The sequence below is a fragment of the Corvus hawaiiensis genome, chromosome 8, assembly GCF_020740725.1.
Source record: "Corvus hawaiiensis isolate bCorHaw1 chromosome 8, bCorHaw1.pri.cur, whole genome shotgun sequence".
Taxonomy (NCBI): Eukaryota; Metazoa; Chordata; class Aves; order Passeriformes; family Corvidae; genus Corvus; species Corvus hawaiiensis.
The window spans coordinates 30,459,732-30,476,036 of record NC_063220.1 but is presented as its reverse complement, the minus strand read 5'-3'; the positions used below and the strand labels follow the sequence as shown (position 1 = coordinate 30,476,036).

General features: G+C 43.4%; 1 protein-coding gene across 33 annotated transcripts in view; it reads left to right on the top strand.

Moving 5' to 3' along the window:
- The window catches only part of ANK3 (ankyrin 3), a 347,313-nt gene that overhangs the window by 242,593 nt on the left and 88,415 nt on the right, over window positions 1-16,305 (top strand). For all 33 annotated transcript variants that reach the window (XM_048311273.1, XM_048311276.1, XM_048311277.1 and 30 more), the window contains 7 exons: window positions 884-982; window positions 2,248-2,346; window positions 4,220-4,417; window positions 4,918-5,016; window positions 5,739-5,837; window positions 9,540-9,737; window positions 12,216-12,314. In XM_048311273.1, the coding sequence (XP_048167230.1) occupies window positions 884-982; window positions 2,248-2,346; window positions 4,220-4,417; window positions 4,918-5,016; window positions 5,739-5,837; window positions 9,540-9,737; window positions 12,216-12,314 (891 nt within the window). The remainder of the gene's footprint in view (window positions 1-883; window positions 983-2,247; window positions 2,347-4,219; window positions 4,418-4,917; window positions 5,017-5,738; window positions 5,838-9,539; window positions 9,738-12,215; window positions 12,315-16,305) is intronic.

Below are 16,305 nucleotides of genomic sequence, written 5' to 3'. Positions count from 1 at the left end.
TGGCTACAGTTCATGTAGCTCCAGACTGGCTTTTAAAAACTTTTAAAAGCATTTACTAAATTGTTGGAAACAGGTAAAAGAAATAACACACTCAGACAGTTATTCTGCCTTCCTGCTCATGTTTGCTGTTCTGCATGAGAAAGGAAAGAAAGAGTTTTCCTCACTTCTACCCTCTGGGACTTGTATATATCTGTGGGGAAGCTGCCTAAATTGTGGGGATTTCCAGAGATCCACTGGGCTTTCTCCTTCTCTTGGTAGCAAAACGCCCTTCTGAAGCCTCTGGCTGACTGTTGGTACAGCTGTGCAGAAGCAGCTGTGAAGAGGCTTTAGGGTGATTCTACGTGGGGAAATATTAACTACTGATGGGATTTTTAAAGCAAAATCCTTGAGGTCACACCCTGCTGAATGACTGCTCCCTTTTCCCCCCCTCTCCTTCTCCCTCCCTCTCTTTCTCTCCAGCTGGGCTTTCATATCCTGTGTAAGGGCAGTCGTGCAGATTCATGATGATCTTTTTTGCACAAGCTGAATGTTTCAGAAAGCCTTACCTTTGTGCCAGGAATGCTTCTACCTTTCTTTTTTTTTCTGTTTCAAGATGGTATTTAGCAAATGCCTCATCTTAATCTTGCTTAGCTATGGTTGATTGTTGATGAAGAACTACTGAATTCCTAGAAGGTTCATATGTTTGCTCATGAACCACACTTACAGGTGTTTCCAATTCTGTGTGCCCTTTCGTTTAAGCACATGTATATGGTTTTGAGAAGATAAAACCCTCTCAGAAGAGCAAGCACCTGGATTGATTTGCTTTAGAATAATTTATGTTTTCCTCATGGCAGTCTTGTAAAGGAATGTGAAAGTTTAAATTTTACTTCGGTCTGTTTTTCAGTCGGGCCTAACTCCAATCCATGTTGCTGCCTTCATGGGACATGTAAATATTGTATCGCAGCTAATGCATCATGGAGCATCCCCCAACACTACCAATGTGGTGAGTCACAGGTTTCCTTCCAGCAGGGCAGGACTGGGAATGCCTGATAATGTCTGGGAGCAGTAGTGGGATCAAGCACCTAATTCCTTTGTCCACCATCCACCTCCACAGCACCTGTGGCTCATGCTGGAGTCATGGGAAAGTGCAGCCTGCTGACTCCTACTTGGGAGATGCTTGGCAGGCTGAGGAAATTTCCAAAGGGGCTGACCCTAAGCAGGCTCTAATCTCTTGATTTTCTGAAGTGAAGAATGAGAGCATACTGCAGCTTCTCATATGAAGTTTTTGAGATCTGTGCTTGACTGTGGAGCACGCTTTTCCCAAGACCCCGGGGGTCTGCCATTTAAGGAAAATTCAACAGATTGCAGCAGACTGTGGGGACATATTGCCTGTGTCCATCCAGCCATCCCAGCACACTCTTCTGCTGGCTGTGTGCTGCGTGCCCCAAGGCTCCCAGGGCATGTGTAAAAACTGAACACATTGTTGGTTGGATATTTGAAAGTTGGGAAATGGAAGGGAAGCAGAAGCTTGTGGATCCTCTTTAACAGTTTGGCCTCAAAATCTCCCTTTCACCTTCCATACACAAGTGCAGCTAGAAGACAATATTTTGTTTAAGTCTTCACCTGCTAATTCTATTAAATTACATAAAAATGCTAATTTTTAATTAGCAGATGTTTATACCTAAAGACATACCAAAACCCAAAAATGTAGAAACCACTTTCCCTCCTGAACTGTTCTGGTTTCCTTGGATTTGTCTTTCATTGAGTCCATGAAGCTTTAGATGAATGTACTCAGTAATGATTTTGTTTTTTCCCTTCTTGTTCAGTCACCTCAGTGCTTGTCAGATAACAAATGATATTAGGGGCATAAGGCATAACAGGAGGAAAGACAAATGTATGTGTGCCTGGGTATACAAAATTTGAAATACATTTTTTACTGAATTCAGTTCTATTTAAATGGAAATAATTTTTAACATTGTTAGTAAAATGCTAGTAATATAAAAATTGCATTGTCATTTTTCAGCAAAAAACAGTCACAAAGGCACTACTGTGTTGGGAAACTGACCCTGCAATAAATTGCTGTGCAGCACACAGTGACAGGTCAAATATTGATTTAATCTTACATCTTACAGACAAGTACAGCAGAGTTTTCTAGTGGGGATCATTCTGAGCTGGGTTGCTGGTATTCCTGTGTTTATGAAACACGCTGATGTTTGCTCTTCCTGCAGTGTGTTTTTAATTCTGTTGTGTTTTTGCTGCTGCGTGCAGAGAGGAGAGACAGCGCTGCACATGGCAGCCAGAGCTGGCCAGACAGAGGTCGTCCGGTACCTGGTACAAAACGGAGCCCAGGTGGAGGCCAAAGCCAAGGTGAGGACATGGCCCAGGTGCACCAAACCTGGATGATCTGTACTGGACAAAGCAAGGACTCACATTCATCTTGTGTGTGTTGTTCAGGATGAGAAAGTGGTGAAGCCAAGGTCCTTTGTGTGATGCCCGCTGATATTTTGTTATGGACCCTCTCGCTGCAGCTACGAGTGATCTGGAGAGAAGGCAGGAGATGTCAGGCTGATACCATCCCAGTTTTTAATATAAGTTATCATGTGTTTGAAGAGTTCTGTTTTGAAGTGGGACTTACGGAAGCAGAGGAATTCCCCAAATCTGCTTTTATTTCAGCAGAACTGGAAACCCTAGGCTTCTGGTGTCTCCTGTCATGTCCCTCAAGCAACAGCCTAACTATTCAAAAATAGTTAGACTTCTAAAGAACACCACCTAAAGGAAGGAGGCACAGTGAGGAGATGTGACAGAGGACTGGAAAGAAGGAACAGATCCTATAGAAACAATTGCAGTTGAGGATGGTGAGGGTGGATGAAAAAGAAATGATCTAGAGGCATGAAGGAACACACAAAACTATGGAAATCAAAGAGTTCCAGGAAACAGGCGGGTCAAGGAGATAAATAGGTGCAATAAATAGCAGTCTTAATAGGTAAACTCAGGAAATACTTTTTTCCCCCAAATGGTGATAAAATGGATATAATTAAAAAAACAAACCTTTCTTTCATGGTGAAATTATCTGTGAATTGGGTCACAAATAAGTTTGCTGGTAAGATTATCTACTTACAAGGAACTCTGACTAAATATTTATAGCTGATACAATTTATATCTGCAAGGAGCCTGACAATAGAACTGATTCATGGGGTTTGTAAATCTCCAAAGACAGCCTTGAAAGTGAACAGCTCGTGCTCAGAAGCACAGTCATGCAAATATTTTCTGAGTAAATTCACAGAATGATTTAATTTGTGCAAACTGCCGTTGCCTGTGATTAATTTGTTATCATAAATAACAACTAAAAGCAAGCAGTAGATTATACACCAGTGCTAACATCAGCTGTGAGAAATTTGTGGGAAACAAGCACAAACTGGAATCATTTAAGAACCACAAAGATTCTCCCCCAGTGAGAGAAGAGTTGCCCTGCAGAGGAGCAGCATTCATCTCCTGGCTCTCTCCCATCCTAAGTCCCAGAGGTGTAAAGTCACTTGTGCAGGGTGGGCATGGGCCGAAGTCTCCCTGGCAGAGAGCAGCCCAGAGCTGAAGGACATGGGGTAGCAGTGCTCAAAAGGTAGGAAATTCAGCAGGAGAAAACGGGGAGAGAAAGATGTTTGGCCACACTGTTGTGATGGTGTGCTTGATCCAGAGATTGTACAACAGAGAGTGGGGAGGACAAAAATACAAAACCAAGTGAGAAAGCAACAATTAATTTCCACACCATGCTCTGTCATCAGTTACATCTGTGGAAAAATTACCTGCAAAATACCAAGCAAATCATTCACCAGTTAAAAAAGCACAAAAAATATGGGAATAATTGATTGAGCTATTAAATGTTGCTGTGAAACAGAAAAGAGATCAAGATGGGAGGACCAGAACTATGCATTGGCTCTGTTTTAAGAAAGGTCTGCAAAGCAAAGTGAGGCAAATCCAAGTAAGAAATAAAACAGATAAATTTATAAACTTCTATGGATTATGTCCCTGTCTGGAATATTTTGTGATTGCAGTAACAAAGCACAAGGTATTTTTATTATCTGAGAAAGAGAAAGCCAGTGTGCCACATTCACTAGGTAAGACCTCAGTAGAATTAACACTCATGTGCAGTGTTGAAAAGTGACAGAACGTGGGTGAATATTTTGTGTCCCAGTGTGAGGTGCAGTTTTCTCATGCAGGCCTGTGTTGTTCCCTCTGTGCTCAGGATGACCAAACGCCGCTGCACATTTCTGCCCGCCTGGGGAAAGCAGACATCGTGCAGCAGCTGCTGCAGCAGGGAGCCTCTCCCAACGCAGCCACCACATCGGGCTACACACCCCTGCACCTTTCTGCTCGGGAAGGGCATGAGGATGTAGCTTCTGTTCTTTTGGATCATGGTGCATCTCTGTCTATCATCACCAAGGTGAGCAAGCTGCAGGAGTGACAGCTCGAATCATAAAACATACCTGCATCGAGGGCTGCTTGTGAATTAAATACTGCAAGAGTCATATACACATACAAACAGTGTAAGGGTGAGCTACATTTTATCAAAAGGGTACAAAGCTTCATGCCTGTACCTCAGGACCTGATGTGTAATGCATCCCAGTGATCAGACATGCATCTTCTTGGAATGAGAGGAATGCAGGGCAGAAATTCCGGGCGGGTGTTGATAAGCTTGCCCTTGGGTCTTTGGTAGTGTGAAGAAAGGAACCGACTCTTCCTCTGTTTAACGTCGGCAGTGCTTTGCCCTGCCAGGGAAGAGCCTCCAGACCCCACAGGGCAGGTGGGAATCTGCAGACTTGCTGCCTGTACTCAGGACTGCATAAGGGGACAGATGGAAACAGCTGCATCCCTGCAGATCAGAGGCAAACCTTACCCTGAGAAGAGTGCCCAGGGCTGCTATATAACTGCTTTCTCTTACAGAAAGGATTTACTCCGCTACATGTGGCTGCAAAGTATGGCAAAATCGAGGTAGCCAATCTCCTGCTTCAGAAGAATGCATCTCCTGATGCTTCTGGAAAGGTAGGACAGAAGCAGCCTCTGCCACTTGCACAGCAAATATCTAGAACCAGATAATATTTTAATAATATTCTCCTACCTACTTACAATCACACTAGTATCCACAGCCTGGATTTAGCTGGAATTGGTTTCATGTCATATTCCAGTCCCTTGGCTGGGGCTGCCAAGAGCCAGCAAGCTCTCGGCAAAAGTGACTTTTATTGTCATTAATTGACAACAAAATGATGTGCTGTGTGTTCATGTCCAGGGGAATGGAGACAAACCATTCCCCTGTGTTCTACACAGACTATTTACAGTCCTTATCAGAGTATTTGGGCAGCTGGCTCTGCCTCCCCAGGTCTCATGACGGGGGGCAAAAGTCAACAGGACCTCAAACTTTTTAAACCAGCCCAGCTTGGATTTTTACAGATCCAAGGGGCAGTTTACTTATCCACTGCAGTAAAAGGAAAACATTGCCAAGGGTGTGACCTCCTTACCCCAGGGGCAGCACAGATCTGTGCTTCTCTGTTCATCTTCCCTGGAAAAGTGAATGGGGCTTTCTCAGCTCAGGAAGGGTTTCCAGATTTCTGTTTTATTTTTTGATTCTAAAAGTTCCCGAAGACTCTGGATACACGAATGAGTAACTAATGTGTTTTTTCACCTTATCTACTGAAATTTTCCAAACTCCTGAGTTTCCCCTGGAGAGGCTCTGTAACAGCACTTGTTTGTTCTGCATGTGTTTTTAGAGCGGTTTAACACCACTGCATGTAGCTGCACACTACGATAATCAAAAAGTGGCCCTCCTCCTGTTGGACCAGGGAGCTTCACCTCACGCCTCTGCCAAGGTACAAGTACTGGCCACTCTGGGGGAGCAATACCCAGGCTTTTTATGTCACTTTATTCCCTGTCTACCCCTGTTCTTTCTAGGCTGTGTATGTTTGTGGTTACAGGAGGCTCAGTGATCTTGTTAATGTCTCACATCCACATAAAGCTGCTAGAATAATTCTGCAGGTGAATAAAAGAGCACTAAAAAAAGCAAATAAGATGCAGAAACACTTTAAATCACCAGTTTCAGTCTCAGAAAATACTGGGCCTTGCTTTCATCAGTCCAGTCTCTTCAGTAACTTATCCAAGCCAGCCAAGTTTGTATCATTGCATCTTAAGATCTGTGCAGGGCAAGCTTGGGTTTAAAGCCCTGCTATACAGGGGTATTTCTCCTGTATTGTGCCACAGGATGACATCTGAGGTGAGATAAGTTTCTCAGCACAACATATGTAATTATTCACGTGCTTCACAATACTTCTACCCCAGCGTAAATGGACTGGAAAGAAATGAAACTAGTCACAGCCCTGCTTTGATTGTAATTTACTGTAGGCAAGACAATACCTAGTGTAAGGTTTCAGAGGATGAAAGAATAAATATGTAAATTTATTCTAGTAGTGCACAGAACAAAAAGAATTTTGAGAAGCTTAAACTGTCTATTTCTTTTGTGGGTCCCAGTTTTAAGTATGGCATGGATAAATACTATAATCAATCCAAAGTATAATCGATATTTGAACAGCAACACTAGGTAAAGCAGGATGGAAACGTATGTAGGTTAAAGCAGGTTAAGTGCAGTGTAAATACCTCATCTGAAGCAACCCAGATAATTTCCTTAAATCACTGCAAAACAGAAACCCTGTGGAGAAAGGAGAGCTAGTGGAAAAGCCAGCAGCTAGATGGACAGTGCTCCTTGATTGCCTTCCTCTCACACATGGCTGAGTGCAGCCATAGCACTGGAGGCCTTCTGCATGGCTGAAGGAGAGGATGGAGTGTGCCACGCGTGGTAGGTCCCGGAGTTTGTAGTGCAGGGAGGGGGGAGTTAAATAAACATGGACCGCCAGCAGCAACGGGGCAGTTTAAAGTCAATACTGTCGATAGCGGCAATCTGCCGGAGCAGTGCCCCAGGGGAGGAGCTGGAGTGATCTCTGGTCTTTCACTACTGCAGCACAGCACTCTCGAATGCCACTGGGGGGAAGAAAGGGCCTTCTGAAGAGGATGAGAAGGCGCTGACCCAGTTTTCACTGAAAGAAGCTGCCAGTGGGAGCTGTGCATTCTGCAGGGGCAGGGATTGCAGCAGCCCCTGCCAGGGGCTTGGGAAGTCCAAACCAAGGTGGCAGCCCTATAGACTGTGGTACAGCATTGCACAAACTCATGTGTCAGGTCACCTTAGCGTTCCCATCTGTAACAGAACAGTGCTGCAGCTGCCACTTCAGGCCTCCAAGTGCCAGCTGTAAGTGTGCCTAGAAGAAAGCATTTGTTAGTGCCCTGCTGCAAGTGAGCCATGGCAGCGCCGAGCAGAGCATCAATACTAAATAAAATTAACTGTAATGTGTTTGTTGCTGCGGGCACCCACTGTGCACTCGTCCGAAAGATGATGTTGGTAACAGCAGATGATTTCCCATTTTTTTTGTAAATGGGGTCCAGTAAATAAATGTGCTATGTCATATCTCATCACTGGCTCCACAGTTAGTTTCTAGTTGCCTTTCCCGTGACACCACTGTCTTTAACTCTGGTCTCAAGAGTGGCTCATTAGCCAAGCCCAGCAAAATTTGCCTTGAAGAGTGATAAGTAACAGGGTATGGGAAATGTCAGAGTACGGTGCTGTGGTACAGTTACTCTCATGAACCATTCTTCTCTTTCATAGGCAAAAATTAGGCTTGTGCCTAATTTCACATGCAGCTTATCCTGAATTTGAATTTGGCATGCACTTTACAGTGCCTTTCTTCCTTGCCACACCATCCCCAAAGCCTTAGTTTTCCTCTGTCCCTTCGTCTTTCAACCATTCATTTTCCCTTTTTCCACTCTTCTCTGGCAACCAGAACAACCCAATACCCTTCCTTCTAAACTTCTTTGTTCCTTTCTCCATCTATGCATAGTGACAGAGTGCTGCCCTTATGAGGAGATGATGCAGACTGGGACGGAGCTGAATTTCAGCTTTTATTTTTCAGATCTCTTTTTGCCTTCTCTTGGCAACCTGCTGCTGTCCATTCCCCTGACAACAATATATGCCATTTCTGAGGAAAAGGCTTGGAAACTGCATCTGTTATTTTACATAATGTAATATGAGCTCCATCTTAAGGACATGTTTTAGCAGGATTTAGCATGGAGTATTTAGGATTTATTAGGTGCTCGTGTGGCAATGGTTGTTTTACATGACAGTCTCATGCAGGAAGTCTAAGGGAGAGGATAGTGTGATGTTTTTCCTGAGCACTTTATCTTCAAAGTGAAAATTCAGTGGCCATGTGCTTCCTTTCTTGATAGTGGCACTGTGTTTCCTGAGTGTCATTTTCAGATATCTTAGTATCCATAGTCTGAACTGAACCTGAATTGAATATTGAAGATTACAGAACCTGTTCCGCATGAAACTAGTGCTGTGCATCTCTTGCTGCCAAGTTCCTATTAAAGCTCTCTTGTAGTCATTTGTGAGCCCCCATGTATTTATTCCTTGCTCATACCTGCGCTGCATCTCTTGTGACCTCCCTTCCTGTTTAGTCCAGCCCTGCTGCCCTGTGGGTGCAGGGAGGAGCCCAGCTAGGTGAATGCTTTGTGCCTTCAGGTAGATTTTATTGGGCTGGGTAACCTGAGATGCAAATGCTATTTAAGATACCATACAAAAATACAAAATGGTTTATAAAGCTTGGTCCTCAGCCCCCCTGACCTTGTCCCTTAGTCACATGCAAATGTGTTTGTCATTTGCTTGAAAGTGAGGGCTGATACATTTCCAAAAGACCGGAAGTTCTTGATTAAACAGTCATTGCAATCTGTACCAAAAGCTGGTCATACCTCCATCAGAGTTTTGGTGTTTGCGTGCTGATCAGTTATTCTTCATATCTGTTTATCTATTTTCTGCCTATCTATCTTTTTTCAGAATTACAAAACTGTATCATGCAATAGATACTGCATTTTTATTGTTAGTAGTGGGTTCCGTGGGTACACATACTGGAAGGAATAAAAAGATAAGGAATGCATGGCTCCAAAGTTATATGCTTTAGGTTTCCCTTGATCTGAAAAAAACAGCCTGTCAGTAAGGTTTAGGGTCAATGCTGCAAGAAAGGCCATATTTCATGTACATAATGCTTTCATTCACACTGGGAAATGGGACAAACCCAAACAATAACAGCTGTTCTGAGTTACGAACACACATCCTGCTCTTCAGTTTGTTAAAGATTTTATGCACATTTAAGGAAAAGTAGCAAATGTCTATGAAACAAAACTCAAACTCCTACTGCTATAGGTTGTCCTCTTCTGAACAGATATTTTTTCCCAAATTTGAAAATTTACTTCAGAATCCTCCTCTTTGTAGCAGTACTTTAAAAAAAAAAAAAAAAGATTGCATAAAGGTTGGCTACATTAGTTCACACTGCTTGTTAACATTGTATTTGACTGTGTTTGATAGAATTTTTAGAACTAATGGCATAATTATTCACAGAGTTGGGTGGGTGCAGAGAAGTGATTTATCACCTTGTTCAGGGAGCAGCTCACAATGAAGTGCTTTCTGTTGGCAGAATGGTTACACACCCCTGCACATAGCTGCCAAGAAGAACCAGATGGACATTGCCACCACACTGCTGGAGTACGGTGCTGACGCCAACGCCGTCACCAGGCAGGGCATCGCCCCCGTGCACCTCGCCTCCCAGGACGGCCACGTGGACATGGTGTCACTGCTGCTCTCCAGAAATGCTAACGTCAACCTCAGCAACAAGGTCAGTGTTCCCTCTGTCTGGGGCCAAGGCAGTGAAAAAACGTGGTGATGGGAAGGAGAGGGACCTGCAATTAAATTTTGCCCACTGGGATTCTGCGCGTGCTGGAAGCCACTGCAGGTGTGTGAACACACATCATCATCTCTCCTAGCAGAGAGCAGCATGCTATGTCACACTGAATGAACTGTATTTTGTAGTGCCCAAGGTTTGGTGGTAACACATGCTGCAGTGAAATTTATTAATCCAGCATTAATTTATGCTAGTCTGCCAAAACATGCCCAGAGAGGAAATGCCTTCCTCTCCACAGGGGCTATTGGGGCTGGCGCCTGTCGTTTATCAGCCTCCAGGAATATGGTTGCCCATTTTTCAGTTGTTACATGTGTAATTGTAACATTTGCTATACTTTTTTTGTAATTTTTATTGTATTTGTAACATTTTTAGCACATTTTATAACAAAAAACATAACATGTACCAGCAAATGGTAACAAATATTACCACCTAATGGCAAGAGCTGACTTGTTCAAGGATGCTGACTTTTTAAATAGGATAATAACAGCAACATTGTCTGAGATTTTATTCCTTAATATAAGTGATTCTTCCTCTCCAGGGTATGTTCCTTCGACCACAGTGACTTTTGGTGTAATTTCTCCTGGTGGTAGGAATGGAAAGTTGATATATTTTAGCTTATGTGTGAATTCATAGGCTATGAAGTCCGCTCTATAGTAAGGTTTCTAGCAAATGTGCAGCCTTAATTCTTTAAATGCCCCACTAGACATTGCTATTTGATATTGTCAAGTGCAGTTTTAGTATGGATTTGTGTGCCTAGACTAGAGAGGCAATAGAAATTTTTTTCATGGACAATATTTCTTATTCTCAGCAGGTAGGAAGAGTCAGTGTCCTCTGAGGCAGTGGGTGTTGCTGCACAGGGCTGCTGTGCAGTGCATTCCTGTGTCTAACTTTACAGTTTGACTGTTTGTGGGTTCTCCTTCAGAAAGCTTCTCTTGCAGATAGGATTTTTTTTTACCTCCCCCCACAGGTCTCAATCATGTGTGGGCTTATGCAGTGCAGGATGACTTCGTAACTCCCCAGGGAAATCTGCCATGTGTGTGTTCTGCAATGGCTGTCCCCTTCTGCTGCTGAGGCTAATACAGGGAGCACGATTGAAGTGCTTGGCACATTGATTCAGTGCCACCAGAGGTTAATTACCTGCAGCATCCTTCAATCCATTACTGTTCAGTTGTAATCTCCAGTTTCTCACTGTGCTGATAACACCACCTTTGGGGAGTAATTCCCCTCGTACCCTCTCAGGGATGCCCATTTCCTCGGAGCACAGCACCTCTACATTTGAAGCCAGATGTTTAAAGCACACTGACTTCTGAGTTTTGCAGTTTTGCAATGAGAGTAAAAAGAGCATTTATTTCTTCAGGACCCACAGAATGGTTGAGAGCTGCATACTTCAGAGCCCCATACTGAGCCTTATTAAATCCTTTTAGAAGGTTTGGCCATTAGTACCCAGGCTCCATTTGGTAATTTAGAGATGGTTACTGTTATATATATTTGTGTAAGGTGACCCACCTAAGCTGTGCTGTCATCAGGATTGCATCTTGGAGTGAAGTGCAGTGGGACGCTCTCAAAAGAGCTGCCTTTGGTAGGGAATGCACTGTGGGTGTGGATTTGGGTTCAAGGATAGGGAACTTAGTAAGAGTTTCTGCCTGATGTGACAACTGCTACTACTTGCTCTTCTGTCCTTGATGCTAAAGGCAGTAGGAAAAGGAGAGAAAATGAACCATAATTTGCAAGTAAAGGATATTCTTTCTCATCCCTAACAACATCTCCTCAGCAGATGCCTCCTCTTCTACCCCTTTTATCTTCTACCCCTTTCATGTGGCAGAAAGTTGCATAGTTTTCTGAGGTTTTAAGGATATTTAGATCTTGAGTTTTAAATAAGAAAAATTATCAGTACACCTTCTTTATCAAGTCTGTATACTCCCTGAGCAGAGAGAAATGGGCCTGATCTCAGAGAAATGCGGTTTTATTCTTTTATGTTTGTGTCTGAAAATGATCAAATAGAGGAGTAAAAAGCAAGGATAAAACTGAGTGACTGTAACTTCCCAAAAACTTGCAGAAGTGTAAACAATGATTCAATATTGCTTTTAAAGTCTGCCTCATTATAAGGAAGTGAATTAGGAGGTAAAGATAGACTATGTGACTTTTCCTTAAAGTGCTCTGATTTGCTATCCCACATGTAACACTGCTTGGAGGAATGTCCCTTGTCCTGAAGAAACGTCATCTTGCTGGCTTTTGAATTGTACTTTCCTGCAGATGAACAATGTGATTGTGAAGCACCTTACACAGTGAAAGTGGAATGTGTAACTTCTTTAAATTCAGTCAGGTGTTTAGAGTCATACTGATACCTGAATTTGCATTTTAGTGTCCATGTGCCTCCTCTGAAGATTGTTACTTGTTGTTTCTGATTTACAGAGTGGACTGACGCCCCTCCACCTGGCTGCTCAAGAGGACAGGGTCAATGTAGCAGAGGTTCTGGTTAACCAGGGAGCTGCTGTTGATGCACAGACAAAGGTACCAACACCACTGTCAGCATAAAATATTTCCTCTCGGGGAGCATTAGCCTCTAGACAGGACCAGTAATTGATTTCAGGGCGAAACTGAAATTGCAGCAGAGAAACATTCCTTGTAATAAATTACTGTAGAATATATTCTGAAAACTGAAGATATGTAAACTTGGGTGTTTAATGTCAAGCTCAGCCTTTGAGCAGTAAGCTTATTTTTTGCCAAATGTTCAGATTAATATAGGTTTAGATTGTATCCTATTATTGTGCTTCACTGAAGGTAAGTGGGATTGATCTAGTTTTTGAGTAAGGAAACTGTTATCTAATATGAAACACATAAATGCAGTGGTGGTCTATTTCAAATTTACTTGCCTAAAAATAGTTTTGCCTAAATATTTGGACTCCTGAAAAAGTGACCTGGATTTTCAAGGTGCTTGGGGATGGCTTTTGAGAGCCCCAGTGATGACACCCCCCACTTCACAATATTGCTTTTTAAGGTCAATGTCCTGAAGCACAGACCCTTTGCAGAAATGTTTTTATGCTCCCTAATGGTGTACAGTGCTCAGAATTTAATGATAATGATCTCAGTGTTGATTACATTTACATTCCTCATGCATTGTCTAGATCTTGGAGGCATTCCTTTAGCTGGGCAAGAAATCAGTTGAGATCAAATACTTGGACTGTAGCTGATCAAATCAGCTAAATGAACCAAGACTCACAATCTGACCTGCACCCTTTTGCAGGGTAGTAGTTTTCACAGCTCTCTGCTAGGTGTATGCCATGAGTTAGGTGCTGTGCTTGCATCCCAGGAATGTCCAGGTGTGTCAGACTGTCCAGCAATATTATCATACTACACTGACAGCTCAGAAAGGGCTGAGTCCATCATCATGTCCGGCTGCAGCTCAGCTGATTATAATCTGTGGCAGAGGGAAAAGTCATTGTTATCTGATTTTTCTGCAGTGTAATTCCAACTGTACCAGCTACTGACTTCAATAACATTATCCTGAAACAGTTGTGCTAAAATCCCAGGAGCTTCTCCAGGTTTATACTTTGGTAACATATCCTCAGCCTGTATTTTAAAGATGAATCAGTCAGGGTTATCTGCCAGATCACCCAGTAGCAGATGAGATTTGCCCTGGTTCATTCTTTGCACAGTTTCCACAGATGAATGTGGTTGCCTTCCTAGAGATAGTTTCTACCTGGTTTTGGTTTCAGTAGCAGGACATTGCAGAACCTGTTCTTTGAACTTGGTCAGAGCTGAATCACCTCCCAGGCCATACAGCTTGTCTGAGTGCTTGCCTTTGCCCCTCTGTGCAGTGCTCTTGTGTGCCCCACAAATAGCAAGCAGTCTAAGGGGACATTTATACTGACAGGTGCAGGCAGACACACGTGTTTGCTTTGCCAGCTCTCCAGGGTCCAAACAGGATCCCATTCTGGGCTGCAGTGGCCTTTTAGTCACATTAGGGTGGTGGGAACATCTGAGGTACTGTGACAGCTGAGAGGCAGGCAGGGCAGGACATGTCTGCTGGGTCCCAGGGACAGCTTGGTGCAGCTGCAGGAGCTCTGTCATCAGCTTCAGGCCTGGCAATGTGGGAGCAGGCAGGTGACTCTGTAGAGACACGTGGAAAAGGGGCTTCAGTTTATCATTCAGAGGCCTCCTCTGTGTGGAGCTGAATTTCTTAATTGCAGTGCTGAAAATTGACCTAGTCATCAGGTAAAATGGGGGGGAAATACAATCACGTTTCACTGTGTGCAACATGAATCTTGTCCATCAGTAATAGTCATATAATTTTAAAGAAGTCAGAAGTAAATCCCTTGTTGTTCACCCTCATTCCTCAGTTATATATGTAACTAGTGGGAATAAAGAACAGTTTCCTAGTACACACTTGTTTCCATGACACTGCTCCATAATTGTTAGGAAGCAGGGCAGGGACTCAAAAGTCGGGTGAAGTCATGTTGAATTTAAGCAGGACTGTTTTAGGGTGTAAGAAGTCACTTGTCTGGGGAAATTTTCCATCCTGTGGGCTTCTGTGGGGAAGAACACCCGCTCGTCCTCCTGTCCACCCTACTAGTTAGCCCTCCCTGCTGTAGGGCACTGTCTGCTCCTTGGGAAGAGAGTGCCCACATGCCTTGCAGGATTCTAATAGAGTGAAATGAGCTCTATGCTTATGCCCTGGCATGAGCTTGGTGCTTTTCCACTGGCTTCTGCAGAGTCCCATCTGCTGGGTTTGTGCAGCAGCGAGCCCTCCAGGCTCCACAGAGTCAGCCACGTGGAGGTTGTCTGCCAGATACCCGCTCGCTGCCGCCTGCGACACAAGAAAAGTGCCAATGCAGTACTGGGTGTTTTAGCAGGAGTAGTTTCTGGATAAACTGATGATCACCTTGAGTTCCTCAGGAAAGAACTGCAAAACCCTGAATTTCTACAATGAAGGAAGAATGTTATGCTGTAAGAGCGGCCATACTTTGACCTCATGTTCTATACAGGTGAAGGTTAGATGATTGACTTGTAAAGCAGCAGCTCTGTAGTTACAAGCTCTCCCATTTAGATGGATTAACTGTTCCATGGGAATAAAAGGTCTGTACATGCTACCTCTAAAACCAGAGGCATTGGGGGACAAGATAAGCAACAGCTGAGTTGGCTTCGGAGGCACTGTTGCTATGCTTGCATGTTTGCACGATCCTGTCCAGCATGTCCAGTTTGGATTCATTCCTTTGGGCATTCAGCAGCAGAGATCTGGCCATCCATGCCTTAAAAGTCAGTGAAGCAGCACAGCTCAGAGTGACATGATATTGGGGATCTCTGCTACCAGCAGTGTCACCACTAACCTTCTGTTTTCTTCTCTCCATTTCACATCCATGTGCTTTTCTTACCTCAGTTTTTGTGCTGCAGATGACTACTTAGTAGCACTTTTTTTACTGGTTTTATTGATTTATTTTCTCTCCTTATCATATTTCTCATTTTCCCAGGATAAGCAAGCATAGGTTATGTCACTCCAGCACAGTACCTGTCAGTAGGGGGAGAACGCTTCATATCATTTAACTTAATATCACTAGATCATTGAACTCTTGAGTAGGGACCAATGAACTATCATCTTCCTCCTCTGGTACATGTTCTTTAGTCATCATTTATATATAACTTACCCTCCCTGTGAAAACATCTAGAGTCTGCAGTTCTGACACATGGGAGTTCTGACCCTGCTCACACTCTGAGGGCTGCACACTCTTGGGGAGTTTTCAGGTGGTTAAAGGAGAAGATGGGGCAGAAACACATTTTGCATCTTGAAGCTGTGTAGCAGGGAAGAAAAGAAATCCAGCATTGCAAAAAATCACTTGTACAGGGGATTAGTCTGTATGATTAAGATCAGTTCTGGCTACATAACTTATGAGCATTTTCAAAATTGCTCTCAGACATGAACAGTTACATCTGTGGGTCTCTTGTGGGGTAGTTTCCCTCCCAAGAAATTTTTTTCGTGACCTTTGTTGTAGAAAAAGGCATGAAAGGAAGAATAGCTGCTGATTATGAAGTCCATTTATTAACAGTGCTGTGGGGTCCTTCTGGTTTTGCTGCATCAGTTAACTAAATAGCCTCTAATCCCAGAGCTGCAGGAGTCTAAATCCATGCTGAAGAGTAAACAACACTGGTGTAGCAGGCCAGGACTAGTGCCTGAGAGGCCATAAGGCTGCTCCTACCACTTGAAAATGAGATTTTGTTATGTGGTTTAAACTCAGCCACGTTAGAAAATATACTTCAGGTGGTAGTTTCAGAGCTGCTTCAAAATCTTTCACATTTAGAGAGCTTTAATAATTCGATTTGGTGTTCACAGAAGGCATGTTAGCGTCCTGCAGCAAAGGCAGCAGCTCTTGTCTATTCTGACATTGCATTTGTGTGCCTGAATTCAGGTATGCTAAAGAGTTTTTGATGCTGAAGATGTGCTATTGCAGTATCATGCTTAACACAGGGCATGCTCATCCCTTCACAATAATATTGGGAGTTAAAAACC